At 47.7% G+C, this 25,691-nt stretch overlaps 11 protein-coding genes across 11 annotated transcripts; 7 read left to right on the top strand and 4 right to left on the bottom strand.

The window, feature by feature from the left end:
* The first annotated feature begins 8 nt into the window (after window positions 1–8).
* On the top strand, window positions 9–1,187 carry POJ06DRAFT_243209 (signal recognition particle 9 kDa protein-domain-containing protein). The gene is made up of 2 exons (XM_056186327.1): window positions 9–209; window positions 285–1,187. Exons 1-2 carry the CDS (start codon window positions 138–140, stop codon window positions 504–506), a joined length of 294 nt encoding a protein of 97 aa, XP_056047397.1. The 5' UTR covers window positions 9–137; the 3' UTR covers window positions 507–1,187.
* A 225-nt stretch (window positions 1,188–1,412) lies between these two features.
* POJ06DRAFT_298357 (amidase signature domain-containing protein) lies at window positions 1,413–3,769 on the top strand. The gene is made up of 2 exons (XM_056190649.1): window positions 1,413–2,055; window positions 2,108–3,769. The coding sequence occupies exons 1-2, from the start codon at window positions 1,541–1,543 to the stop codon at window positions 3,615–3,617; spliced, it is 2,025 nt and encodes a 674-aa protein (XP_056047396.1). The 5' UTR covers window positions 1,413–1,540; the 3' UTR covers window positions 3,618–3,769.
* Window positions 3,770–6,536, bottom strand: POJ06DRAFT_243205 (CTP synthase N-terminus-domain-containing protein). The gene is made up of 6 exons (XM_056186326.1): window positions 6,374–6,536; window positions 6,207–6,269; window positions 5,864–6,141; window positions 4,846–5,809; window positions 4,474–4,623; window positions 3,770–4,414 (listed from the first exon to the last, which is right to left on the bottom strand). The coding sequence occupies exons 2-6, from the start codon at window positions 6,229–6,231 to the stop codon at window positions 4,134–4,136; spliced, it is 1,698 nt and encodes a 565-aa protein (XP_056047395.1). The 5' UTR covers window positions 6,232–6,269; window positions 6,374–6,536; the 3' UTR covers window positions 3,770–4,133.
* A 2,024-nt stretch (window positions 6,537–8,560) lies between these two features.
* Window positions 8,561–10,063, bottom strand: POJ06DRAFT_9797 (uncharacterized protein). The gene is made up of 2 exons (XM_056191855.1): window positions 10,002–10,063; window positions 8,561–9,920 (listed from the first exon to the last, which is right to left on the bottom strand). Exon 2 carries the CDS (start codon window positions 9,835–9,837, stop codon window positions 8,773–8,775), a length of 1,065 nt encoding a protein of 354 aa, XP_056047394.1. The 5' UTR covers window positions 9,838–9,920; window positions 10,002–10,063; the 3' UTR covers window positions 8,561–8,772.
* Window positions 10,064–10,086: 23 nt separating this feature from the next.
* Window positions 10,087–12,468, top strand: POJ06DRAFT_9770 (lung seven transmembrane receptor-domain-containing protein). The gene is made up of 3 exons (XM_056191847.1): window positions 10,087–10,393; window positions 10,498–10,582; window positions 10,656–12,468. The coding sequence occupies exons 1-3, from the start codon at window positions 10,268–10,270 to the stop codon at window positions 12,242–12,244; spliced, it is 1,800 nt and encodes a 599-aa protein (XP_056047393.1). The 5' UTR covers window positions 10,087–10,267; the 3' UTR covers window positions 12,245–12,468.
* Window positions 12,469–14,243: 1,775 nt separating this feature from the next.
* POJ06DRAFT_243195 (uncharacterized protein) lies at window positions 14,244–15,005 on the top strand. Its single transcript, XM_056186325.1, has 3 exons — window positions 14,244–14,314; window positions 14,374–14,567; window positions 14,623–15,005. The coding sequence occupies exons 2-3, from the start codon at window positions 14,426–14,428 to the stop codon at window positions 14,718–14,720; spliced, it is 240 nt and encodes a 79-aa protein (XP_056047392.1). The 5' UTR covers window positions 14,244–14,314; window positions 14,374–14,425; the 3' UTR covers window positions 14,721–15,005.
* A 340-nt stretch (window positions 15,006–15,345) lies between these two features.
* On the top strand, window positions 15,346–16,367 carry POJ06DRAFT_243185 (mitochondrial PGP phosphatase). The gene is made up of 2 exons (XM_056186324.1): window positions 15,346–15,413; window positions 15,470–16,367. Exon 2 carries the CDS (start codon window positions 15,658–15,660, stop codon window positions 16,291–16,293), a length of 636 nt encoding a protein of 211 aa, XP_056047391.1. The 5' UTR covers window positions 15,346–15,413; window positions 15,470–15,657; the 3' UTR covers window positions 16,294–16,367.
* POJ06DRAFT_293654 (uncharacterized protein) lies at window positions 16,368–19,608 on the bottom strand. The gene is made up of 3 exons (XM_056190442.1): window positions 19,058–19,608; window positions 18,595–19,003; window positions 16,368–18,523 (listed from the first exon to the last, which is right to left on the bottom strand). Exons 1-3 carry the CDS (start codon window positions 19,110–19,112, stop codon window positions 16,714–16,716), a joined length of 2,274 nt encoding a protein of 757 aa, XP_056047390.1. The 5' UTR covers window positions 19,113–19,608; the 3' UTR covers window positions 16,368–16,713.
* Window positions 19,609–21,356: 1,748 nt separating this feature from the next.
* On the top strand, window positions 21,357–22,300 carry POJ06DRAFT_243182 (Tim10/DDP family zinc finger-domain-containing protein). Its single transcript, XM_056186323.1, has 3 exons — window positions 21,357–21,581; window positions 21,677–21,745; window positions 21,807–22,300. The coding sequence occupies exons 1-3, from the start codon at window positions 21,429–21,431 to the stop codon at window positions 21,900–21,902; spliced, it is 318 nt and encodes a 105-aa protein (XP_056047389.1). The 5' UTR covers window positions 21,357–21,428; the 3' UTR covers window positions 21,903–22,300.
* Window positions 22,301–22,441: 141 nt separating this feature from the next.
* POJ06DRAFT_9671 (WD40-repeat-containing domain protein) lies at window positions 22,442–24,058 on the top strand. Its single transcript, XM_056191826.1, has 5 exons — window positions 22,442–22,778; window positions 22,833–22,917; window positions 22,982–23,287; window positions 23,341–23,371; window positions 23,426–24,058. Exons 1-5 carry the CDS (start codon window positions 22,557–22,559, stop codon window positions 23,982–23,984), a joined length of 1,203 nt encoding a protein of 400 aa, XP_056047388.1. The 5' UTR covers window positions 22,442–22,556; the 3' UTR covers window positions 23,985–24,058.
* Window positions 24,059–24,132: 74 nt separating this feature from the next.
* POJ06DRAFT_190730 (mRNA capping enzyme, catalytic domain-containing protein) lies at window positions 24,133–25,423 on the bottom strand (the record flags this gene model as incomplete). Its single annotated transcript, XM_056184813.1, has 2 exons — window positions 24,133–25,192; window positions 25,254–25,423. The coding sequence occupies 2 exons, from the start codon at window positions 25,421–25,423 to the stop codon at window positions 24,133–24,135; spliced, it is 1,230 nt and encodes a 409-aa protein (XP_056047387.1).
* Between the last annotated feature and the right edge of the window lie 268 nt (window positions 25,424–25,691).

The following is a 25,691-nucleotide window of genomic DNA, read 5'->3' as shown; positions in this document are numbered from 1 at the left end:
AAACATCGCCACGACAATATATCCGGGAATAATTGTCTGCATCTATTGACCAACATTCCAGAATTAAGTCTTGAAATAGATCTCTTGAACAGGTGTTTAGTAGAGCTACTGCGCCGGCATATTTAGAATACGCAAAGATGCCTTCAACATCTTCGGCCACCGTGTTCATTCATCAGTCCACATTATTACTTCAAGCACGACCCACAACTGTATGTTTGCGACGAGCAGTCCTTTAGATTTACATCATTGATTGAAATCACTACTAATCTACTTCTTCGGGATAGACCAAGCTTACCTACACATATAATACAAACAAGAAGAACAAACGAGGAACCCTAGCAGTGAAGACTTTTGATCCCGTCTCAGGTGCCTGCTTCCGTTTTCGAACTCGAAAAGTAAATGACTTGAATCGAATCCTGAGAGCATTGGCCGGTATGTCGGGAGTTATGGCTGGCACTAGTACGGGTGCGGAGATTGTCGCAGCTGCCAGCGGAAGCGCAGAATAGAACCCGAAATTGCGACGGATGACTACTGTACGATAAAACTGGCGGCGACGAATGGAGAATAGAGACTTGTATAAGATAATGGAATTATAAATTGCAGCATTAAATAGGACCTTTGCAGGGACGAGGGTTCGTTTCTAACATTCTCGATGGTCTCGAAAAGAATTGATGCGACAGGGCAAACATATTTGGTGAGTTTCTACAACCACCAGAAGCTCACCGAAGCATTTGAAGTTAGAAATTGCTTTAGTTACGGAGAACTTCTATGCATGCCGCTATGTGTGCCGGGCAAATGAATTTTTTTCTGTCGGTTACGTCCACTTGTGCTATTAACGTGATCCTCCACGGACGTCTTGACGTCGATTCGCAACGATGGCCCCTATATTAGGAAACCCGGATATCGAAATAACGTTCCAACCTACAGACTACAGAACGGCAAAGTGTGTGGTTCGAAGTACATCGTTCAACCACCCTGCATCGACTGTTGTGTGCCATTGCCGTTTGCGATTAACCGTTTTCTGGTATGATTAGGGGTGGACAAGAATACAATTTTCTCTCTTCGCATTCGTAATATTCCTACCTGTGGGAAGACGCTAGTGAATGGCCAAACTTTAAATCAGCCAATCATTTCGCGTTCAGATGCGTCCATTCAGACGCGTCCCGATTAGCTCGATAATATCATCTCCAAGATTATAAGTCTCTACTCCAACGTTACGCTTAGCTAGTTAAATCTGTGCTCTTGATTCAACCATAGTATGATTCGGTCTTAGCTGTACCCCTGAATTGGTCTACTAGATTAAGGTTTACCTAGAAGTTAGTTACCCGGCGTTGAAGATGTTTAGTTGATGGCCCCTGCGCCTCATGCCGATAAGGGCCTGACTCGTCTGGCATATCGTACATATCATTGGGGCTCCGGGCTCCGCCATCAGCATGGACGGGGGCTTCGAAAGACAGGCTCGTGGAAACATCGTGGCCGAGGGTATCTGTGTGCCATATTCTCCCTTCTCCCCAATCCACGTCATCAATTGACAGTCGACATGGCCCCCCTCTCGCTCACTACCGCGAAGCCCTGTCCCTTCGCGCTTCCGGAGGGCCGCACGGCATTGGTCGTTATTGACATGCAGAAGGACTTCTTGCTCAAGAACGGCTATGGCTATCTGCAATGTCCCTCCGAAGAGGTATTCGAACAAGTCTCATCTGTTATCGAGCCCACCGCCAAAGCCATTGCTGCTGCTCGCAAGCTAGGACTTCATGTTATCCACACAAGAGAAGGGCATGTCAGCGATTTGTCGGACTGCCCGCCAACGAAAAGAATCAGGCAGGCGACCGTGAACCCTGATCGCCATAAGCTTGTTATCGGCGTGGAAGGACCTATGGGACGACTGCTAGTCCGTGGATCCGACGGACATGATATCGTTGACGAGGTAAAGCCATTGAAGGATGAGCCAGTGCTGGACAAACCCGGAAAGGGATCATTCTACAATACCGATTTCCACCAGATGCTTGTCAGCCGAGGTATAACTCATCTTCTGTTGGCCGGGGTCACTACTGAGTATGCAGACTTGGATGTGGAGCTAGATCAATCACTAACTCGGTCAATCAAGGTGCTGTGTCGCCACAACGTTTCGAGAAGCCAACGACCACGGGTTTGAAACCTGCGTTTTGACAGACTGTACCGGCGGCTTTGATGGCCCGATTGTCTCTGCTACAATGGATCTATTCTGCGCTTATGACGGCCTGCTTGGTTATAATTGCACCAGTAAGCCCCTTCTTGAACTTGCCGCGACGGTTTCAACTATTCCACCTTCTGTCGGCGAGGATGTTTTTGACATTTCAATCGCCTCATTGCGCAATGCTTACCGAACGAGCAACCTGACTCCAGCAAAAGTTGTTGAGTACGTCTACGAGCAAGTCTCAAAGCCAGAATCGGCTGTGATTTTCAGCAAAATCTTTGACAAGGACGCTGCCCTCAAGGCTCTTCCAGAGCCGGTTATTGTCGCTGACGTTGCAGATATGCCGTATTTCTACGGTATTCCTTTCACAGTGAGTGAGAACTTTGACTGTGAAAATTCCAAGCTCGTCAAAGACCTTCTCGCGTCCGGCGCTATCTTGGTTGGAATCACTAAGATCGAAGCTACCGGCGCCGGCGTGGCTGGCGTTAGTAATCCAGAAATTACTAGTGAGTACAGCGCCGAGTATGCCGCTGGCGGTTACAGCTACGGATCTTCTCTCGCTATTGCCAGAGGGCTTGGTTCATTCTCTCTCGCGCTCGACACCGACGGCTCAGCTCGCATTCCAGCAGCTTTCAGCGGTGTGGTCGGGTACAACGTTTCAAAGGGTCTTCTTCCTTCCGACAAGATCGCTAAATTTTGCCCGTCTATTGACAGCATTGCCATTATCGCCACTACAGTTGCTGATGCTCGTTGCGTTTTCGCCGAACTGCGAGGGCAGGACTTGACTGACCCGTACTCCGTTCCCGACCGTGCTATTCCCATTAAAAGTGTTGATTTCAGAGGTCCCACGGACGGGGGATTCCGGTTCGCTGTTCCTGATGACCTCTCCCTCTTGTCCGCTGACTACAGAACAGCTTTTGCCTCTTTCGTCGCAAAGGCCAAGTCTTTGGGAGGTACCGAGGTGGAGATTGACTGGTCTGGCATTACCAAAGCTTCAAAATTAGTCGGACCGATTATGGACGTCGAGCGTAAGGCATTCGGCAGGGCATCTGTGTCAGCCGATCCAGTCGTTGCGAAGGTCCAAGAAGCGATCAGGGCCTCGGCATCCGAAGTCCCTGCTATGAAAGTGTTCCAGGATCTCGACACCCTTCGTGCACTCAAGACCGAGTTATACCTGAAATTCGAGGGTGCGGCCGGTATTGACGTCATTATCACGCCCACTGCACCATATCACCCCACTCTCGCCGAATTGGAGGCAAATCCAGTAACCGTGAATGCAGACTTGTCTATCTTCACGAAACTTACCAATGCGTTTGGAATGTGTTCGGCAACGATGAAGGCTGATGAGTACGGCCCGTTGAAGTTGCCGTTTGGTGTCATGATCTCAGGACCAATGGGCATTGACGGTCGAATGTTGGACATTGCTGAGGCCCTGTCTTAGTCTGTAAAATGCGAATATCATACTACGAAAACAACTTTTGGTTGGTGCTGGTTTGAGTTTGTGGAGACTAGCACGATGTGCGGATTGAAAGCAAATTTGACAAGACCATGCTAAATGATGTTATATAATGCCTGTGTCATGTATTAACGAATATATCTATCATACAAAGATGGGACAGCAAGTCTCCCTCCTTCTAAATCTATCGTACAGCTCCAAACCTATGATACAAATTTGCAAACCAGAACGAACATTGCCAAAACAAAATACAGCGAAGAAAAATTTGTGAGCGTAGGCCTCCCTCCCAGAACTGCTTACAAAATTTTACATGCCTATCCTACTCATGTCCCTCAAAACTTAAAGTCTGACGAATATGTACAGGAATAATATGTAGACCAGTATGATTAGTAAAACATAAATGTGCCACAACTGAAACAAAATTCATCCTCAAAGTCAATAAACTGCTCCCAAATGTCTAGCCATACGTGCAGGTTCAATCTCTCGGGCCGCAAACTTCGTCTAATTATCGATAAGAGAGTGAAGAATGCCGGAACTTGCGGCGAGGAAGCCGAGATACGGCTTGGACGGATCAAGCACACGGGACAAGTACTCGGGGTGGTACTGGGTCCCAACAAACCAAGGATGGTTTTTGAGTTCAAGGATTTCCATACGTTCGCCCTTGTCGTCCTTGCCGACGAAACTGAGACCGGCGGTCTCAAGATCAGGAACATATTTCGGGTTCACTTCATATCTGTGACGGTGTCGCTCGTGGACAACATCGACACCACCGTACAATTTTCCTGGCCAATTGGGTAAGAAAGGGGTCATCGTAACCAATACTCAATACTCTAAAACTTACTAAGCTTGCTCCACTCAGTATTCTCTTGGAATATAGTAGGGCGGAGCCCAAGCCTCATAGTGCCTCCGAGATGAGTCTTGCTGACCTCTGGCATAAAAACGATGAGAGCGTGCTGGGGAGCATCAGTAACCAGCTCCTCGGACTGAGCATCTGTGAAAGGGTGTTAGCTTTATAATAATCAAGTCCTCTGCTACCAGAAGAGCACAAGATAAAGTAAACAAAGAAAGCAGATAATTTCCGCACTATAAGCTTATGTCGATGTCGCACTTGAGGAATACCAATGAACAATACAACAAGCCAATGTTCAAGGGTCTAATGTATAGTGCTTTTGAAAGAAGAAAAGAAAATGAAAAGCAGACATTGTTGACATACCATGGAGACCAAGAACATTTCGTGCATACTCAATTACTGCAATCTGCAGACCAAGACAGATGCCCAAGTATGGCACCTTGTTTTCCCGCGCCCACTTGCACGCAGCAATCATACCTTCGGTACCGCGAGCACCAAAGCCACCTGGAACCAAAATACCGTCGGCGGAGCAAACCTCGTGCCAAGCCTTGTGGAAGTTAACACGGTTACTCTCAGACGCATCTGGCTCCAAATCAGTTGCCTCGACCCAGTTGATAGTAAGCTTTCGCTGGCATCGCAAGGCAGAGTGTTCCAATGACTTTATAACCGAAATGTAACTGTCCTTAAGATGAGTGTATTTACCAACAAGAGCGATATTGACTGTCTCAAACATTCTATCGTGAATGCTAGTGAGATGCTTCCAATCGTTCCACAATGAGACGCCCTTTTCAACAAACGTTGGCGTGAGATGGATGGTCTCCAACTTCAGCTTCTTAGAAAGCTGCTGGATGATCTTCTGCTGGTCAAGAAGGAGAGGGACGTGATAGATTGAGCTGAGGTCGTGAACGACCAAGACCTGATCAGGTCCGACATGGCAAAACATGGAGATTTTATCAGTTGTCGGCTTCTCCAGTTTCTGTGTGCACCGGCACGCGACAATGTCAGGCATTAGACCCAATCCTCGAAGGTCACGGACGGCGACTTGAGTGGGCTTTGTCTTCTGCTCACCATTCACGACAGGAACAAGGGAAACATGGATCAAAGCAAAGTTCTCAATACCGACACGGAATTGGAATTGGCGAAGAGCCTCAACAAAGGGAGCGGACTCAATATCGCCGACGGTTCCACCAAGCTCAACAATACAAAGATCAGGCTCCTCACCCGAGTCGTCAACAGGAATCTTAGCGACACGCTGAATCCATTCCTGAATAGCGTCCGTGATATGTGGAACAACCTGAACGGTCTTGCCAAGATAATCTCCCCTTCGCTGTTTCCCTTGTTAGACAGTGCCCTGCTGGCGTCGAACAGCACATATACACACCTCGCGCTCAATGACATGGCTGTAGATTTTGCCAGTCGTGATGTTGTTTTCTCGCGTAAGGGTAATATTAAGGTATCGCTCATAGTTTCCCAAGTCAAGATCGACCTCACCACCGTCATCAAGTACGAACACTTCACCGTGCTCCAAGGGACTCATAGTGCCAGCATCGATGTTCATGTACGGGTCGATCTTGATCGCAGACACTTTGAACCCACGTGTCTTAAACAAAAGTCCTGTCGAAGAGGCTATAACTCCCTTGCCAATACCACTGATGACACCTGGACATTTCTGTCAATTGAATTGCTCATACCACTGGACACGAAAATTTAAAATTTGCCCATACCTCCAGAGACAACAACGTACTTCATTTTGAATATTCAGACGCGAATAAATACTGACTCAAACCCTAAATACTACTTTTTAGTAAACATATGCAAACCGTGCACTCATCCTTGACGGTGAACGTGAAAATTTTCTAGAGTAAGGCGCATCGGCCATGAACATTTATACCTTCGATTCCTGCACCGAGCACGGTCTGGACCAGATGCTGCTTCGCAATGACAACAGAACAGTAAGTGAAGATGTCGAGACACTCGACAAAGGAGAAAGCGAAGAGGTGAATGGTAGGGAAGAGGACAAGGGGGGTGGAAAAGAGAGTCGACAGGAATGCGTTGTAAGAAAAAAAATCAAGTTACTCCCAGCGTTAAGTTTTAGTGAGGTGAGGCGCGCTTTTCAGAAGGTGGTGGGGCTGCCATTTACGCACGTGCTGAGGCATTCAGTCCCACGCAGGGTAAAAGGACACACATCTTGGAACGCCAATCTCATGCTCTAGACAGTAGACACCCATTTGTACTATCACTTTTGCTTCGAACCGCATCGTAATCCAAGACCCGGTTTCGCGAGCCGAGCACTTAACTCGTCTGGAACACATTGTAGGACCTTAGAAAGTTGCAAAGTCCTTTAGTCATAATCGTATTTGCTAAATGCGATTATGAACTCTGGATAGTAATGACATCGAATTCATATAATTGAGTCGTCTTTTCTCACAATATAGGTACCCGCGTCAAGATAATTGGGAGTGTCAGCACTCAGCAACACATCCGTTTGCTCTCGTTTCCTTCAGGCACGCCGATGGCCGTGGGTTATGGTAACACTTTTCTTGATTTCGTCTTCGATCTGGGGGGTGGACACGAATAGTCGAATACACTATTCTCTATTCGCATTCATATTTGCAATTCGTAGAGTAAATGTTTATTCAGTAGCGAATAAAATGTCAACGACGAATAACCTACAGAATTGCGAATAATATTCGTATTTTTCCCAAGACGCTAGTGAATGGCCAAACTTTAAACCAGCCAATCATTTCGCGTTCTGACGCGTCCTCAACAATGTTATCTCCAAGATTTATAAGCCTCTAACGCCAACAGTACAATCAACAGGTCTGATAGCGACCGCGAAATTCCTTCTGACAGCTCTGGTCGACGACCTGTCTGCTGGCTCGTTCAAACGCTCTTATTTACGTAAATAGCGTCGCGGACAAGGTCTTGTAACCAGTGATTAATGTAGATTCTTCAGAGTAAGGAGAATCATCTCTAGATTTCATAGAATTCCTCGGCTATGTATTTTCGGCACTTGTATTCAGCAACTGCACACGAAAGTGATTGTGACGATCGGAGCTGATGGGCTCCCGAGATTCATCGGGTACAGCCGCCCTCATTTTGTGTCGGAGAACTAACAGTATCGCGTCATTCAAGCAAACCTACAGTCCAGCAGATTTCCAACAAATGTAGTAAGCTGTAGATCAAATTACAAGCGATATACTCAGGTATGGTCTCTATTGCAAATGTGCCCTAACCCAAAGACTTAGTACTGTATACGGTCTATGCAGGGGTAGTGATAGACTTTAGACATTCCGAAGGGCTAATAACCCTACCCCTCTCTGAGCTCCTCTCGAAGGCAAGTCCAAATTCCGTCGTAATCGTTTTCGCGATTGTTCTGAACATTGCTGTTTTGTCACTTTTGACGATGCGGTCAAGTACATGGATTACGTTGTTCATACCGCGTCACCCTTCACGGCCGTTGTGGAGGACAACTTGAGAGATCTTCACTTCCTGCTGTGAAAGAACCAAATGACTGTTAGCGTCAACTCAGAAGTACTCGCCGACTTAATACGTCATATGTAGCTGTGTTTTTGGGCAACTCATTCTCCCAGGAGGCAAAACTTACACGAAGGCAGATTGGAACAGTTTCACCTAGGAGTAGGCTTTAAAATTTCGACGACCGTTCCGCATATCGATCGAGTAAAGATATGCAGAACTGATAAGCATAGTTTTCGAGTGTTCCGTATACTTGGTGGTTAGCAGCGATAATACTCGGTTGAGGCTGTGTGAGATTTCATCAAGGAACAGAAACATATAGTCTCGGTCGCGGTGTTGAATCCACCATTTGCCTGGGGTCCAATGCGATTCTGAACACTTCAAACTCATTCTTCCATAACGTTATGCAGAGTCTAGGTGTTCGAGATCTGCAAGTATCAAGACGAAGAGAGGCATTTACCGCGGGACCAGAGCCGATTGATGTAAGATCGCTAACGAGATCGGTGGAATTGATACATCGAAGGCTACAAACCTTCTTTGGATTAACTTTCCGATGTTAAGGATACAACTGCTGACCTGGCGTGGCAGTTGATGGAGATTGAAAGGAGATGGAAAGGTAGAAGGTTAGACTTGATTGGCGATTTTCATCAGAAACAGCTGTGTAATCACGTTCAGATTATATAATACAACAAATTCTATAGTTTGTAAAAATGGAATAAACACAAATTCGAGCGATTAATCATCACTTTATAAATCGCGACAGTATTACATACACAATTCTACTTTCATGGCTTGTGGGTGCACACCGAATCGTTAACGTGATTTATCCTCCATTGTCGCCACCGGAATCATATGAGGACTCATCACCGCGACCTTTAAGTGCATGTCCATCAGTTGCTGAACTCGCTGCGTCTCTAACCATTTATGCTCCCACAGCGGATTCTCATCATACCGTCGAGCAAATCGGCTCATAGACAATAGACCGTACATATTCGCCTGCATCGAACTCTTCAAGGCGTAGTGCTCTGTCGCTTCTGTGCTCCCTTCCCATTCTGCCATAACAGACAGGAAATTCGACGCCGCGATCTCCATCTCCGGTAACATCTCCTTGGAAAAGGCTTGTAGATCCAATGCCTGGAGGTAGCTCACTCTTGCGTTCCACAGATCTCCAGCATATTCATGCATCATACCCAGCAAGAAGTGGCACTTCACCATGTGACTGTAATCAATTTCTCGGTCGTAATCGTAATACTCTTTGTCGACCTTCGGAGCTGCATCCACATGCGCCTTGGCAGCTCTAATACACTTTGAGAATTCTGCAATAGCCTCGCCGATCTTACCCGTGCTAGCGTACATGTTTCCGATAATGAAATACGCGGCAGGTAGGTTTGTATCCCGTAGTTTCGCAAGCAATTTGATCGCACGTTCTTTCCGCTGGAGGTCGTGGTCAATAACGTCCTGCACACACAGCCGCCCCAATGCAAATTGATTGTTAAGCTTCAATGACGCACGGTAGATCGTCTTATGGGCTTCGATAACCTCTTCTTGCTTAACATTTCCTGGGGAAGACTTGTACCGATCTTCAAGCTGTCCGCGTTCGATAATGCGTTGGTACGCGACCAGGTTCCTGCCGCTGCCAAACCAAGACCGGAGCTGTTCGATACTGGCATCTGGGTTGTGGCATAGTTTCTTGACGTCGCGGGTAATCTGCGTGGTTGTGATTTGTGGGTAGTACGTCTTCCCGAGTAGATAGGTGTATTTGTCGGAAGGCAGAAGCGCTCTGAGCACAGCCGTAGAGATGAATCGCTTGGAAGACCCACAAATCCGTGAAAATGATCGGAATGGTGTGAGAGAAGAGCGACCTCGAGATGGCATCATGTTGTAATATCGACCCGCAAAAGTACCGTGCCAGTCAGTCCTCCCTACCTTGATATTTGAACAGATCGAGAGAGGACTAGGGCCTAAGGCGCCAATTCTAATGGGTTAAAACCTTCCTATCAAGTTTGTACTGATTACAGAACCCTTGCGGGCGCGGTACTAACATGTTCTGAAGCTTTGACTCCCAAATAGTGTGTCGGCTTGCGTAGCCCCCGGTTGGCGTTCTCCACGTTGCAGAATACCCGGCCAAGCATCTCAACCCTTGTTCAGAATGCACAAAGCGAGCTTGACATCCTAGATCTACGACAATCAAGTAACCCGGAACCTGACAGTGGCATTGAGTATTTCCATTACCGGAGCACGGTTCTAAGTAATCCACTTGCAAAATCGAATCATCTTGCGCTGCGAATTGCAGTCTGATCAGATCAGCATGGCGTCGTCGACGCATCAATTCATGCGTCCCGGTATCCAGCATGCAGCGCTCTTGCAATTACGAACATTGTTCGCATTCTTATTAATTTCATCCGCGTTAGTAGCAGCCAATGAAGCCAAAATCGTAAGCCGGAATTTTTCTGTTGTGGTTGTAGATTTTATTGGTCGAATGGGCGAAGACCGTCAGGGGAAAGGAATCTAGCTGACTTTAATGATCTGGATGAATAGGCTAACGAAGCGGATTCGCGACAACAATGTTCCGGAATGTACAGTAGACGTGATTGGGGAGGCAGCATTGATCCATATATTAAAGGTATATTGCTACTGGACGAGCGATGAGGATCAATTGGGCAGGCAAGATCTGTCAACCGCTAACGTTGTCACAGTCGATTTAAGCAAGCCATCGACAGCCACCAGCACCGAGTCATCTGTTGTCTCCCTGGTTATCTTTGAGTGGACAGATGTAGATTACATTGGTCTCAATACAGGCCAAGCAGATGGAGGCAAAGTCTACGTTTGCGACAAGGCTGCCATCGATTCCAAATACTGCTCGGAGGACAATTACGGTCAGTTCCTCCTCCAAGGCTCAACTAATGGTTCCATTGCTTCTGTTTTTACAAAGGCGCTTACATTGAACGGCGATGAGTCGCAGTCGGTCACCTATGACGTCAGAAGGACAGGATTTTATTGTGTCGGATCGTATGCTTTAGCTGCTGATGAGGGCTACGCCGGGACCGTGAATTTTCAAAACGCATTTGGCAAGCTTCCTGCGTCGCAAATTGCTAAATTGCCATTTTACGGAGGCTTAGCTATTGCATATGCAGTCGTTCTTGCGTTCTGGATGTTTCTTTACGTACAGTATCGAAGTGACATCCTCGCGGTTCAAAACTATATTACTGCGTGTGCTGCTTTCCTAGCCATCGAGATGGTTATCGTATGGGGATATTATGATGTCGTCAACACAAAGGGTCACACAGTTTTCTCGCGATTCTATATGGTCTTCGTTGCTATTTTGAACGCATTCCGAAACGCCTTCACATTCTTTTTGCTGCTGATTGTGTGCATGGGATATGGAGTCGTGAAGCCATCACTCGGATCTACCATGACAAAGTGCCGTATTCTCGCGGGATTACATTTTGTCTTTGGTGTTGTCTACGCGATTGCCAGCTTTCTTGTTACACCCGACTCAGCCGGCCCGCTGATATTACTTGTCATTCTTCCCCTTGCGGCAACAATGACGGCTTTCTACCTCTGGATCTTGTCTTCTTTGACGTCGACGATCCGTGACCTTACCGAACGGAAACAAAATGTGAAAGCATTGATGTACCGCCGTCTGTGGCGTCTTCTATTTGCCAGCATTCTTATTATCTTCGGATTCTTCTTCGTCAACTCCCTTATTTTCGCAGACCGCAACTCGCCAGATTTTATTCCTAGTCACTGGAGGTCACGGTGGTTTGTGCTCGACGGATGGTTGAACGTTGTGTACTTTTTTGATTTCCTCGTCATCGCATTTTTGTGGCGGCCGACACGAGATAACAGACGGTTTGCGATGTCGGACGAGTTGGCGCAGGATGACGGCGACGGGTTCGAGATCGCGAGCTTGGCGGGATCATTGGACGAGGAGGAAGGGATTGGCGCCGGACGACAGTATGATCCTGTCAGCAGAAGGGCGAACCCGTATGATGCGCAAGGCGACGCGGATAGTCTTGCTGGGTCTCTTCACGCAGGGCCGACTCCGTATGCTGAGGATGGGCGCGAGGGTAGTGCTGGTCAAGTTGAAATTGTTGAAGGCAAGGGGACCGGCAACGGCAAAGGCAAGGAAGTTCAGAAAGAGAGTGAAGAGGCAGAGAGAGAGACTATGTTCGAGGCGCCGGATGATCAGTACGATCGATGGTCAGAGGATGATGATTTGGATGAGGACATAGGTGAAGCTACACTTGCGCCGAAAAAGAAGGAGCCAGGAAAGGATGACTAAAGAGGGCCTTGGCACAGGACGGGCGGGAGACGATCGATAGATGGGTAAATGAGATCGACAGTGATACGGTGTTGGACGTGGGCGTGTAATGATTTGAACTGGTAATCTGTAGTGAAATCTAGGTATGCCAATGACATTAATCTGACTGACTCGCATGACTCTCTCTTCGGGCGGCGAACCTTCCGCCGTGTCTTTGAACTCCATCTAGTCGCGACATTAAGTTGATAGCATCGATATACAGTCATTTAACGTTCCTTGTGCTTTCGCTAACTCAAGAGCACTTGTGTATTCGAAATATCCTAGCATTCCGCAAGTCTCCTTCTTGTAAGAATGTCATTCGAGCTAGGCGGTCGCATCTGAAGTTCGTCAGAGCGAGTCCTCGTTGTCAACACTTCTGGCACCTTTCTTAGCTGCAACTCGTCTTCTTCTTTGGCTTGCGAAATGTAAGATGCTCATCATGCATAATCTTCAACTTCAAACATGTAGCTACCAAGATAATCATCATGCCGCAATTGTTCCGCGTACCTCAGGACATTCCTCAACCCCAGGTAACGATTGCGCCTTAACATCACACTTCAGTCCCAAGGTCGACCTCGCGTCAAGCATTGGTATTGTATTCGGAACGAATTAATTCTCTGTTCGCACCAATCTTTGACCTGCCCACTAATTGCCTTCTACCAAACGGAGACATCCCTTCGGCTGATGCAGATGTCCACCGGTCGCGTGAGGAACTTCCTGCGCGCTTCTGGTGATGATGCCGGCAAATGTGCGAGGTGTTCATTAATTAGCGATCATCTTATTAGTAACCGTATTGAGTCGACTAGGGATAGATTGAGCAACCCTTCACGCTGCCATTTGTAGATACCCTTGTGAGTGGTTCTGACAGCATTTGACCGTGATGGAAGAGCCATCGAGAAGGTTAGGGTTATGCAGCGTAACAAGCCACCAAAGTTCGGTGGACATGTAGGACGTCGTCCCCTAACTCTGGGGGCGGACAGCGGCACTTCGTCGGATTTTGACGAAACGGGCATGCAAAAGTGGTACAACACCCTTGATTCTTGTGCCTCAGGGACAGAAGCGAATCGCGTCCAATAAATTATCCAGAGCTACACTAAACGTCCACAGTGGCCCAGCTGATATGGAATCCTGAAGACAGCGCTTTTTCAGATTCTCTAGAGGGATAAGAGTTGAGCTACCATATTATCAGCCCATATGGCACCATTAGTGTATCTCATCACTTTGGATTTTTACGACATAAAAAGTTACATACATGTGTCTGATTTGAATAATTAAATTTCATGCATCTACAACCGTTACGCTCATTTTATAATGACTCAGTTTAATTGGTAGCATTATTGCCACGTTCAGTCTTGTTGTCTCATTTACGCGCGCTGAGAATTGAGTGATTTGTTTATTCGAATCGCGAGTGCGGCTCAAGCTGTGAGTCCGGAACAGGATGCAAATCTAACACGCTCGAACGCGCCGCAAACACGCGTCGTGTTCTTCGTGTAATAATACAGAAGAGGACTTCGGTGTGGAGTGTATAGACCAGCATGGCCTGCCAGTTGCGCAGTTCTCTGAGACCGGCAATGGGCGGAACCGTCAGTGTTTGATCGCTGTCGACCAGTAATTAATTTATCGGGGCTGCCAGTTCCTCGTGATGTTGTTTAATTATTTAGTTCACGTCGGCTCGGCCATTCATGCAATTAATTAATATTTCACATTCGACGCGATGACTGTCTTGCCAAGACTCTGGCGTTACACAGATCGGATGCTTGTTGCGCGCTCGCCGACGCGTCCGTCGCACGTTTCCGCGACGCGTCAACAACGCGTCCCTGTCTCATCCACAATTCGCGAAACACTAAACGTCCACAGTGGCCCAGCTGATATGGAATCCTGGAGACAACGCTTTTTCAGATTCTCTAGAGGGATTTGCCAATAATGAGTGGTTGTTCGCGTCATTGCGGATCAGGAATCCGACACTGCCGGCTGCAAGACGTCTCTGTACTCCAATTCAGTGTAACACGATCGCGCTCGGACGTGGATTCGCGCCGTAGACAACAAATTAATTAATTAATTGATTAATTAATTCGAATGCTGACGTCGCTTGCCAAGAGTCTGGAGTCGCACAGATCGGATGGTCGTGGCGGCAGGTTCTGTGCTTCTCGCTTGGTTGTAAATATGGCCGTCTTTCCCCGCTGCTGCTGGCCCCCTTCCTCGTCATCGTCTTACGGGGAACATACTAAGTCGCCTGGCAAGCGACACAGTCTGCAGACAGCCAAGAGGGGAGCCTGTAACTGGCTGAGATGCTCTTCGATCGCAAGCGAGTATTACTTCAGAATTCCTACAACCTGGTCATTTGGCTAACATTAATGTAGACCGACAGTGTTCTCAAGTGTGGGCAAGAGGACAGCATGGAACCCGGGGTGAGTCTGAGTGGCCAGAGGCAAGCCATTTGGTACACTGCCGGTTCTAGCAGTTTGTCCTCTCCCGTACTCGTTGGAGAGTCGTTGACTTAATCCGAGTACGCTGATTCGCTCGCCAGTTCGGGCGATGCGTACTCGACTGTGGGCGGGGGATAAAGTATGGGCACGGGGGATAAGAGGAGTCCTGACAGACTCCTCTTTAATTCGATATGCTGATTCGCCTCGAACAAGGTCAGTCCAAGGATGGCGAGATCCAAGCCACTTGGTCACTACCAGTTCGGGGACGCGTACTCGAATGTGGGCGAGAGCAGCCTGGATCCAGCTGACCAATACGGTGAGATCCAAGCCGCGGTAGCACAACTGGTCCGGCAATACGTTCTCATCTGGGGGCATGAGGGGAGTCCTGACGGACTGAGATCCTCTCTAATTCGAGTGCGCTCATTCGCCCTGGAGCAAGGCTAACCAAGGATGGCGAGATCCAAGCCACTTGGACACTACCAGTTCCGGGGACGCGTACTCGACTGTGGGCACAGGGGATAAGGAACGGTGTTAGAATTTTCTCTATCACCATTATATTCCTGTTATTTGTCTATGTATATGTATATGAATATATACATACATATGAGAGGCCAGTTTCTTGGAGCTGGCCGTTGTTACTTGTGACCCATGGCAGGGCGTAACCACCAGACATTTTTGTTGTATTTCTTGCTAACTTTGTATGTCTGGTCGGCCGTCTAATACAAGTAAGTGTGCATTCCTGACGGGTAAATTGGATAACCCTAACCTTCTCGTGCTATAGGTGTGATGGAACAAGACAGGAATGTCTTTGATATTTACCCGGAGCCCCACAAAACTGTGATATTTAGCGTCTAACATGCCACGACCGTACTTTGTTTCTATTCAACTACCGCGCCGCACGTTCGAGGCCCCAAAGCGAACTAGGTCCGCAAACTATTCAGGGACGACTGAAAATAAATCAAATCCAAAATGTCGTCGTTCAACTTCTCAGCAACTATGCACGTTTTCTATCTCCTCACCCAACCACAACATCTCATCCCAGCCCTGCGGATCCCAACTTTTGCAGACCTACCGATCCCACTCTCCAACGCCCTAAGTACAGGTGGCATCCGTCCCGACATTCGCGCTCTCGTGCTCGACAAAGACAACTGCTTTGCCGCGCCAGACTCGTCCGTAATCTACCCGGCCTACAAAGACCACTTCAAACGCCTCAGAGAAGCATACCCAGGTGACAAGATCTTAATCGTCAGTAACACTGCGGGCACGAGATCCATGGACCCCGAATTCAAGCTGGCGGACACGCTGGAGCGGGAAACGGGCGTACGTGTACTGCGGCATCGTGCGAAGAAGCCGGATCCGGAATGCATTGACGAGATCATGGGATTCTTCCTCAAGTCGCCCAGTGCCGGGGTCGAAAGGGCCAGTCAGATTGCGGTGGTCGGGGATCGGATATTGACTGATATAGCGATGGCGAACCGGATGGGGGCGTGGGGAGTGTGGGTAGAGAAAGGGGTGGTGCCCATGAATACGTTGCCTATGCGATTAGAACAAGCGTGGCTAAGGAAGGTTGAGGACGCCGGATATAAAAGTGTACGGCCATCGTAAACTTGTACACAATGTAAGATAGATAGACAGAAGAATATATCAATACATATACACGAACAATAACTATAAATCATTTCTACATACATGGTCATATATACACGTCAGAATCATAGCGCAAGTATAACAGAATCAACCCATAATATCCATTCCATCACGCCATATTCGTATACCTAGCACTAAAACGACAACAGAAATCAAACATTCAATCATAAATAATACAGAAATAACCCATATATAGCACAATCATGTTGAATAGCATATGTATCCCAACACATCCCAGACGCGGAAACCACTCCGTCAAATTCCAAACCTGACACTAATTATATCACAGATCATAAACTTTTCGCCTGATAATTAAGAACGAGAGAAAAGGAGGAACAAACGCCTCTAAAAGAAACGAACAAGGCTCGCCCAGCAAGTTCATGGTGGTCCAGGTGGACCACCACTTATACCTAAAGTACCAAACTCTACCAACTCGTCGTCGGTCTGTATTTGAGGCTCGGCGACCGAGACCCCTTCCATTGGGGCATCGATAAAATTGGGTTTGACAAAGTTCGTCTGGAACATATCCGCTCCACCATTATCGGGCATCACAACATCCTGCCCACCGCCAGTGGCCGAGGCAGTACCACCAAAAACACCTGTCATATCCATATCATATCCTTGGGATGTCTGATACACAGCATTGGACCGATCGACCCACATATTCGTCATGGTGTACGGATTCAAATTAACCATGTCGCCGGTCAAACTTGTCGAGCTAGGCGTCTGTGGAACGCTTGTAGCCGGAACACCTCCCATTGGGGCCTGAATTAGTGGCGTACCAAGTACAGCGGGACCATGAAACCCGCTAGCGGCTGTGTCGGACGCAGCAGACATCGGGTAAGGATACACGTCCAAATATTGGGGAGCGGTCGTGTCAATGCGTAACGAGACATCGTGTGCGGGCGTCGGAGTCGATGAAGCCGTTTGCGGTAGATCTGGCTGCAAGCCCATCATATTCGACGGTACGGCAGGGGTAGGTGTCGCGACTGGTGCGGATACGGCCATCGATACCGGCAGTGACACGGGGATCTGCGTACTAGGCACGCCTGGTGGAGATGGCGTCGGATGCGCTAAAGCCGAAAGAGCATGCTGCTGGGCACCAGGATGGAAAGAGAACCCAGGCGTCAACGAAGGTCCGAGGTACGAGAAGTCAATAGCCACCGGAACGGACCGACTTCTCGTCCGTCTATGAGTCATGTGAGATGGGTTGCCCCGCGGCGGGAACCCAAACGATTCGTCAGCATAGCCTCCAGCAGCTAGCGCAGCAACTGAAGTTGGCACCGAAGTTGGAGCATTTGCAACCAATGGCGAAACCGGTGCGGAGGTAGTAAACGACGACGCATTGATAAGTTTCGAGCTACTTGACGTTGTGTTGCTGCCAGTGCTACCGCTGCTGTTACTCCGAACTGTCCTATTATTCCTCGTCGTATCCATCTTCAAGCACAAGAGCTCAGCCAATTGTTGCTCAAGGACTTTCAGCGGTCCAGTCAACCGGTGTTCCATGACTTTCGAAGCTTGCTGGTCCTCAGTGAAATCTTCTGTATCAAACCATCCGCCATTCAAACTAGAAGACTCCATGAAAAATTGGGGTGGCCGTGCTAAAACGACGACGATATCACCCATTTCCGGACCTTTATGCTCCTCGGAATATGTGTTTTCACTTCCAAGTTCTTTCGACTCGGACTTAATATCTTTGTGTGTCTGCGCATGGCCCTCGACATAGATCTGCTTCACATAGGAAAATGGATACTCAATCTTAAAACCGATTGAATCGTTGTTGATGTAATACGTGAATCTACTTTGCGAAGGAGAATAGAAAATCACAAGATCCATAGCTGTGCATCCAACTCGTCTCCAAGTTCCAATACTAAGAGAACGACAAGTAAATCTGTTGACTAAGGTTTTCGCAGGTGCACTTGGTGGAACTTCCGATGGTGCGAGAATCATTCCTCCCGAACCAGAAAGAATGAAAGAGCTATCTGCCATGCCACTAAAACTGGCCGAGCGTCCCAAGGCGGACTTTGCGCTGGTCAATCCAAATGCGCGAGCGAAATACGCGCTGGACGAGCTCGAGCCTGGACCAGTTGACTGTACTGCAAGGTAATGTTTCATTGAATCGGGAATCAAATCGGTATCTCCTCCAGTCTCGATGGATTTCTTAGCCAATAATTTAATTTTTGCGCGCCTGCATTAGAGTCAGTATGTGAGGTATTTGGCTGCATTTTGCTGCTATTAGATTACACAGCGAGCGCATACCTATTTTGGAACCAAATTTGGACTGATCGTTCTGTCATATTGATTTGGTCTGCAATCCGCAACCGCGTCTTGCCGTTTGGTGCAGGATTAATGGAGAACTCAGTCTCAAGAATTGCAAGTTGCTCGGTAGTGGCACGCTGGCGTTTATTGTTTTTCTGCTGCTGAGTCATGGTAGACTTTCGAGACGATCCACGCCGTGAGAGCGAAGGTTGCGACGTAGGGGGAGTAGTTGTAGCCACATTCGAAGTCGAAGTGTTGTTGGAGTCAGATAAAGATCCGGTAGAGGGAGCACCGCTAGGTGTAGCAGCGGCATCCATATCGCCATTTGACGAAGATGGTGAAAGGGTTGCGAAGTCGTCTAGCATTGAGTCGTCGGTTTGCGTGGTAAATTCATCAAACATCGCGTCGACTAGTGAGCTGTCAGCGGCAATACCATGGATCCTGCGAGAAGGAGGAAGCCTACCTGTCGGGCTGGAAGGATCGCGTACGGATCCTTCTGGTTCCAATTTCACATCCATTTTCAGTACTAGGGCAATATATTGTAGTGCGTATAGTAATTAGGATGATCGCAATGAGCAGAAATCTGACGATCTAGGAAGCTGCGATGCCAGACTGAACGAAAGACTTGGGGTTAGTGAGCCGAGTAGGACTAAAGCGACGACGAAGCGGTAAAGGAATGGCGAATAGTTGGAAACACGAATAAGGCAAAGAACAATTAAGGATAGGACGGCCGTTTACGGAAGCCAGTATGAAAAGCAGACAAAAGGAGTGACGGGCCGACAAATGTCAGGTTGGACTATATTAATGAAGCTGAGCAAACATTTAAGATATGCCGGCAGTCGTAGAAGTGGAGCGACACGCGCACAAAGAAGCAGAAGAAGCTGGAAAAGGCGTAGCAGTCAGAGCAACTACTGATGATCGACCGATAGTAAGGGGGAATAGTAACAAGCACGAGGAGAATTGCTATGCTCAAAAGGGGCGTTTAACGTAGAATTCATCCAAACGTAGGATCTGATGGGGCCAAGTGCCGTGGTGCGGAACTGTGCCGGAAGACCCGTTCAGCTTCAAGGGCGCGGGTTTGAGACCCAGAAGGCGAAAGAGTCGAATTTGCCAACCGAGTATCAGACCCGCTTGCTCAGCCTCAACGGGTCAGGCTTAAGCCACGCGGCAAGCGAGCTTGGAGTAACTGGGAGTTACGGCGCTAAATGCAACGCTCTCAGTATACTTGGGCCGTTCGATGGAGCGGGACTTCGCCATCGCTCCTGAACAGGAACCGTCCCTGGACGTGTCGGTTCACGAACCTGATCCACCAGCAATGGCGAGTCCAGGCATTTTCCTGGCCTTTCCTGGCCGTACACGCCGTCTAGCCAGCGGGAATCTCCGTTTTCATGGAGATGCGAGCATTACTTCAGGTGGAGCGAACTGCGAAAGTGAATCAATTTTGCAAGCGGAGTCAGTGCAGGCGGCAGAGCCTCAGTGCCTGCATTAGCTGCCTCAGCTGAACAACAGCCTCAGCTGTCGACGGATAGTCAAGCTTCCGACTCGCCTGTTCTCGCCCCGCACTTTATCTCTAACTATTCTATCTTTGCAGTCACTCTGGTGCATGCATTATGGATTTCCCAGGGACAGCTCCACTCGCCGCTTTGTGATAATAGACGTAATAATTATACACCGATAGTAGTAGAAAGTTTTTCGTCTGTCCATTCAACTGATTGGCCGGAATTGCAAGAAATTTATGAATTTGATGAATGGTCTGATCACTTTGATCTACGGAACAGGATATGTAGCTTTGCCTCTCAGAAATATCTAGCCCGTCCTGAATAGATATCCATATGCCACTATGTCTCGAAATCTGACTTACCAAGAATAGGTAAGTAGCAGACAGCATTGGCAGAATTTGGCTCGCACGTCGCCAAATATTGGAATTTCTGCATTGTGAAAATCGGGTTATCTCAACAGGTAGTGTCGCCACTTGGGTATAATACTATCCATCACATAAAATCCTACGCTGCTCCTAAACCCAAACCGGCAGGCTGAAGCGAACTCTCCAGATGTTGTTCGCGAAATTGGGTGCTAACGAAGGACGCCAACCTGATCGTTGGCCGATAGTTCACTGTGATTTGCTGAATCGAACCATCACGCCTAAGCGTTTTGCCCTTCCCACTAAACTTGCACAAACTTTCATTTTGCCACTGCTCCACTGTTGCATATCGCCCGTTGGCTGTACAACATACAATAGAGCGAAATGCGCCGTATTATTACAAAAACTTATGTCTTTCTGTTTCATCAAATTCTCCCGGAGCAATATTCGAGACGAAGTAAAACCCTTATCCGATGTTGTCGCTTTGCATCATTCTTGATGACCTTACTATTAGCTGCAAATCTACACATTCAGTTATTAAGCGATTGCCGTATCAATATGCCATTACATTTTGCATGATTTGTGGCATTATCTTTAGCTGGCGGTTAGATAATGCGCCTATCTGCTCGGTGTGCTCATCACTCCGATCGATGACCAGTCGTCCGATGCATCACTCACAAAACTCTCCACCCTAGAAAATCGAAACCATTACACCTGTATTATCAGTTATCTTACAAACTCTGACTGACGAATAATTCATTCTCCTCCTGCATGTCCCGCAACAAATTTAAATCACTTGTGTTCGTCATATTTCTGCCACAACTGACAAGCCCTAGCCTTTGGGCACTTACGGCCGCAAACGTGGAAAGCGGATTGTCTCGGCCATGCTTTTCAACTTCCCCGAGGGCTTGCCATACTTATAAATGTCCCGTGGGTAATTTACGATAAATCACTTACACGCACATAATTGACAATGGCGTTTTCTCTGTTCGGTGGCGCAGATAAGAAGGATGCTACAGCCGGTACTAGCTCGGGAGATTCTACTAGTGCGAATTCGATAAAGGAAAACCTGCAAGCCCAGATCTTACAGGAAATTGCGCTCACAAACGCAACTGAACTTATTAGCGTATGTCGTGCTTTATATAGATGGAACGTTGGCAAGGAACATGATCTTCCCAACAGAATTACTATGACGACTTTGATACTTACTCGCATCATTAGAAAATTTCGAATAATTGCTACGAAAAGTGCATTCTGACTCCCGGATCGTCCCTGTCAGCTGTCGATACGGTATTCACATATTGTTCTTAGCATTATCATCGGATTCGGTAAGCTAACGGGACTTAAAAAGGCATGCTTAGATCAGTGTTCGGAGAAGTACATCCAGGCGTGGAACATTATCTCGCGGAGATACCTCGCTCGCGTGCAGTCTGAATCGAAGAGTTGATTTCCTACAGAGGCACTGCCAGTTTAGCACAGAGTGCACGAATGATGTAGGCGACAGGAGGTGCCATGATGGAAATGATTGTATATAGGGAAGACACATATAGGGAAGTGTTGCACACATATGACGGCCGGACAGATTATTGTGGGTGCTCGGACGTTTCGCAGGATTTTGAGATGTACATAGCAATCAGAAATAAATACTGCAAGTGCGAGTAGTACAAGACGGCCCAAGGAGGATTGTTGACAACTGAGCTGAACTGGTTGGAACGAGACCCTGGCAATGAATGCCCGCTATTCCCACACGTACCAGCTTTGCGTACTATAAAATAATTAAATATAATAGCCCGGCGACAGAAATGACAATACGTGCAGTATTGCACCCAGACAGCAATGCCTGAGTGGCGGAGAGTAATATTGCTAGGGCTCGTGTGAGGGTCGGACAACCTCGCTTAACGGCTCGCCGGGTCCCGGAAATGTGTGTGACTAAAATATGACGACTTGTTACCCCTGACCTTCAAAGGGTGCTTCACCAGTAACCAACCTGCGGTTGTCGCTCGCACGCTACAATTCCACGTTTCGTCCCCTACTGTTGTTATCTTTTACGAAGAATACGGACCTGGTCCCCCTACCTTCGTGCCTCTTCCGAACAACCACAATGTCCCCACTATCGACCACTGTCCCCCTGTTCTCAATACAGCCGACATATCTCGATGTCTTAGCGGACGTCCAGTCAGGGAAAATCCAAAAGGATAGCTTCTACATATCCTGCTTTGTCAGCGACAAGTCAGTCCATGGAACAGTAGACGTCTACCGTTCCGGATCAGAAGTCGTCTTGCGAGGTCATGGCGGCTTTGATGTCCAAGTTGGAAATCGCAAAGTAGGTTCGCTCGCCGCTTGCCAGCAATTGATCTGTTGCTAATCGCGATTACAGCTTACACTAACTGCTTCTTGCCCGGAGCTAAATGTCTCAAATGTCCTTATCAAGTCTCCCAAATCCCAGATATCCGCGCATAGTAGTAAGTCCTGAATACGGTTGCCGTGGACCCTTGATTGTGAGGAGTGTGCTAAAAACGCGAGCAGCGAAACGAATAGAAACGTTTGACATCTCACCCCAAGGAGAACTCTATGTCGTTGGTGGCCCAAATGGGGAGGTATCGTTGAGTTCAATTGCAGACGGCGGTGCGATTACAAGGTCTTTGGATGGGCACTTGACGTACATCACCAAAGTCCTCTTTTTTCCATCTGGCCAGGTCGTTCTGAGCGCCAGTGGAGACATGCAGATCAAACTATGGAGCACAGCAGATGGGTCAAATCCTAGGACGTTTCTTGGTCATAAGCGAGCCGTAACTGATCTAGCAATGATCGGCCGAGGTCGCAATTTTTTATGTATGTTAATGGGCCCGTTCTGTCTGGCTGTGATGTGCTGACAGTGATTACAGCGGCTTCTAAAGATGGCACCGTCAAGCTATGGTAAGCGTTGTTGATTCAGCCTTTCGGGACTTTAGTTCTCATGGGTACATTTAGGGAGTGCGGAAGCGGCAGTCTAATCCATTCCTTCACAAATCCGCTTGGCATCCCAGTAGAACCTACAACGATGGCCGTTTCGAAGCGGCATGACGGCATATCAGCAGCTCCATCGTCACCCTTAGAGTTCGAGACGGATGATAAGTTAGTAACAATTGGATACGACAACGGTGATATCGCGATATATGGCCTGTCGACCAAGAACGTGCTGGCGTCGATACCGACAAAGAGCGTTGATAGTGAGATTTCGAATATCGATGTCGTCGACGATCGGATCTTTGTCGCTCGGGGAAAGAACTCCGAGATATGGGATCTCAGGTCGATTACTGTCCCATTAGAGACCATAAACCTGCCGTCGCCGGTAGTGGGTATAGGTGCGTCTACTGCCAATTCATTTGCATTTGCGACTCAGACTGGCACACCGGTCGTATTTGAGAATCATAAAGTATCGTATTACGTTGCCGGATTTGGCGACAGCACGGTCATCGGTGTTAAAAATCGGAGTCCATCGGATGGGATCTACTTTGCAGGGAAAAATGGAAGCATTAAACAGTATTAGGGCATTACTACGTATATACTCGCTAAACAGTTAGCAGTAATTGATTAGTATTGACCAATCAAGGTTCACCGGGTAAATCAAAATCTGTTGATCCAAATATCGTACAAGAAGTGCTACCGCACAAAGCTATTCAATACACTCGAGCCCTCTAATTTTCAACGCCAAGCTTTCGTTTTTCGCCTGCTCGATACGATCCAACCCCAGCACTGTCATCCGTATTTCGCCGCTCTCGTTCCCGTTCTCTCGCACGTCTGGCATCTTCCTCCTGTCGGTTCCTCCGCTTCCAAGATTCGCGAATCCTCAAGTGCGCGTCTAACAATTCCTGCTTCGTGACTCCATCTTTCACCGACATGACAATCTTCTCCACGATTGATATATGATTCGGTGTGGGCTTGTCGTCCCTAAACCGCAGATACCTCCAAGCATTCCGTTCCATGTCCAGCACACACTCAACTATCCGTTCATCCAGTGGTTCGTTTAGCGCTTTTAATTTCTCCCACTCCTCAGGAGTTAAATACAACTCTCCGTATGGCTTGTATGTCTTGTCCCCACAATAGACCGACAAAATAGTTGTCGGCTGCGCGTCATAGTCTATGTATGATTCAGTCTGATCTTCCTCGTCCGTAACAATCGGAAAATGGAGGGTTAGTCTAAAATCGATCGAATTTTCGTCCGCCGGCTTCCACTTCAATATTTTCTCGTCTGTACCGAAAACGTACGGCATCAGTCGCGATGTGAAAATGAGACCGTCGGTGCCATGCTTAAGGTTCGGAATGATTTCATTCCAGAGCTGCGGTAATGCGTACGCCACTTGCATGTTCTTGAACTCGATCAAGAACGGGAAATATTGCACTTCTTCTGGGAACTGTTTGCACAGAGCCTCGTATGGTTTGTATACTAGTTCCCTGAAATACCCTAGCCGTTTATCCAGAGTTCGCTCCGTCAGTAATTTGCCATCAATGACCAACGAATCGAAAACTAAGAATTTCATGAGTTCTTGCCCATTGCCGAGGTCGTCGATGATCAATTCTCCGTCAACCAAACAGTCGGTATGAAATTTTTGAACGTCGTCTTGCAGAGGGAAGTGAAGGCCCTGGATATAATAATAATCGTTTTTCCGGTCAATAATGTATGTTGCCTCTGCGCCATTTACTGTCGTAAAATACATCAAACATCGTATGCCATCTGATTTCTCGCAGACAAAATAACTATCGCATATGTCAGTCGCTTAAAACGTCGGACTCAGAAACAAGAAACAACCCTACGTACTCTTCTCTTTCTAGATTTTCAGTAATGTGCTTTTTCAAGAAGGAAACGGGCTGTGCGCCGGGAAACGAGGTACTCTGCCGCTTCAACAAACGCGCAACCTCAAGCCGGAGACCTTCCGCGTATTGAGGCGGCGCCCTGTCGCCGGGGATTGTTGGGACTGAACCTGGCATGTACGAACGGATTCTACCGCTTCCTCGTTATTCCTATTTCGACAAAACCAGGATAGGAAGGGCGTATGACTTTGCGAATGTGTCTTAGCAAATAGAGGAGATGCGGCCCGAGAATGTGCTTGTGAGGAAAGACCCTTACACGGTTCAGGATTCTCGTTGCGCAAACAAGAATTAATTCGGAATTAGAATAGCTGGAAGTCTTTGTTGCACGTTATTTGGCATGGCTTGGAAACGGATGCAATTGCGGTGGTCGAAAATCAGGAGGCTC

The sequence above is a fragment of the Lipomyces tetrasporus genome (genome assembly GCF_029532465.1).
Source record: "Lipomyces tetrasporus strain NRRL Y-64009 chromosome Unknown POJ06scaffold_1, whole genome shotgun sequence".
Taxonomy (NCBI): domain Eukaryota; kingdom Fungi; phylum Ascomycota; class Lipomycetes; order Lipomycetales; family Lipomycetaceae; genus Lipomyces; species Lipomyces tetrasporus.
The sequence above is the reverse complement of the archived record's forward strand: the minus strand, read 5'-3'. Positions and strand labels throughout refer to the sequence as shown.

Coding starts and splice junctions, on each gene's coding strand:
- POJ06DRAFT_243209 (XM_056186327.1), top strand. CDS start 138: ATGCCTTCAACATCTTCGGCCACCGTGTTCATTCATCAGTCCACATTA. Junction 210..284: donor TTCAAGCACGACCCACAACT/GTATGTTTGCGA, acceptor TCTTCGGGATAG/ACCAAGCTTACCTACACATA.
- POJ06DRAFT_298357 (XM_056190649.1), top strand. CDS start 1,541: ATGGCCCCCCTCTCGCTCACTACCGCGAAGCCCTGTCCCTTCGCGCTT. Junction 2,056..2,107: donor TTGGCCGGGGTCACTACTGA/GTATGCAGACTT, acceptor CGGTCAATCAAG/GTGCTGTGTCGCCACAACGT.
- POJ06DRAFT_243205 (XM_056186326.1), bottom strand. CDS start 6,231: ATGAAGTACGTTGTTGTCTCTGGAG. Junction 5,810..5,863: donor GCCATGTCATTGAGCGCGAG/GTGTGTATATGT, acceptor CAAGGGAAACAG/CGAAGGGGAGATTATCTTGG. Junction 4,624..4,845: donor AAATGTTCTTGGTCTCCATG/GTATGTCAACAA, acceptor ACCCTTTCACAG/ATGCTCAGTCCGAGGAGCTG.
- POJ06DRAFT_9797 (XM_056191855.1), bottom strand. CDS start 9,837: ATGATGCCATCTCGAGGTCGCTCTTCTCTCACACCATTCCGATCATTT.
- POJ06DRAFT_9770 (XM_056191847.1), top strand. CDS start 10,268: ATGGCGTCGTCGACGCATCAATTCATGCGTCCCGGTATCCAGCATGCA. Junction 10,394..10,497: donor CAGCCAATGAAGCCAAAATC/GTAAGCCGGAAT, acceptor CTGGATGAATAG/GCTAACGAAGCGGATTCGCG. Junction 10,583..10,655: donor CATTGATCCATATATTAAAG/GTATATTGCTAC, acceptor ACGTTGTCACAG/TCGATTTAAGCAAGCCATCG.
- POJ06DRAFT_243195 (XM_056186325.1), top strand. CDS start 14,426: ATGGCCGTCTTTCCCCGCTGCTGCTGGCCCCCTTCCTCGTCATCGTCT. Junction 14,568..14,622: donor GAGATGCTCTTCGATCGCAA/GCGAGTATTACT, acceptor ACATTAATGTAG/ACCGACAGTGTTCTCAAGTG.
- POJ06DRAFT_243185 (XM_056186324.1), top strand. CDS start 15,658: ATGTCGTCGTTCAACTTCTCAGCAACTATGCACGTTTTCTATCTCCTC.
- POJ06DRAFT_293654 (XM_056190442.1), bottom strand. CDS start 19,112: ATGGATGTGAAATTGGAACCAGAAGGATCCGTACGCGATCCTTCCAGC. Junction 19,004..19,057: donor CGATCCTTCCAGCCCGACAG/GTAGGCTTCCTC, acceptor ACAGCTCACTAG/TCGACGCGATGTTTGATGAA. Junction 18,524..18,594: donor CAAATTTGGTTCCAAAATAG/GTATGCGCTCGC, acceptor ACTCTAATGCAG/GCGCGCAAAAATTAAATTAT.
- POJ06DRAFT_243182 (XM_056186323.1), top strand. CDS start 21,429: ATGGCGTTTTCTCTGTTCGGTGGCGCAGATAAGAAGGATGCTACAGCC. Junction 21,582..21,676: donor ACGCAACTGAACTTATTAGC/GTATGTCGTGCT, acceptor TCGCATCATTAG/AAAATTTCGAATAATTGCTA. Junction 21,746..21,806: donor CCCTGTCAGCTGTCGATACG/GTATTCACATAT, acceptor GGACTTAAAAAG/GCATGCTTAGATCAGTGTTC.
- POJ06DRAFT_9671 (XM_056191826.1), top strand. CDS start 22,557: ATGTCCCCACTATCGACCACTGTCCCCCTGTTCTCAATACAGCCGACA. Junction 22,779..22,832: donor TCCAAGTTGGAAATCGCAAA/GTAGGTTCGCTC, acceptor TCGCGATTACAG/CTTACACTAACTGCTTCTTG. Junction 22,918..22,981: donor CCAGATATCCGCGCATAGTA/GTAAGTCCTGAA, acceptor AAACGCGAGCAG/CGAAACGAATAGAAACGTTT.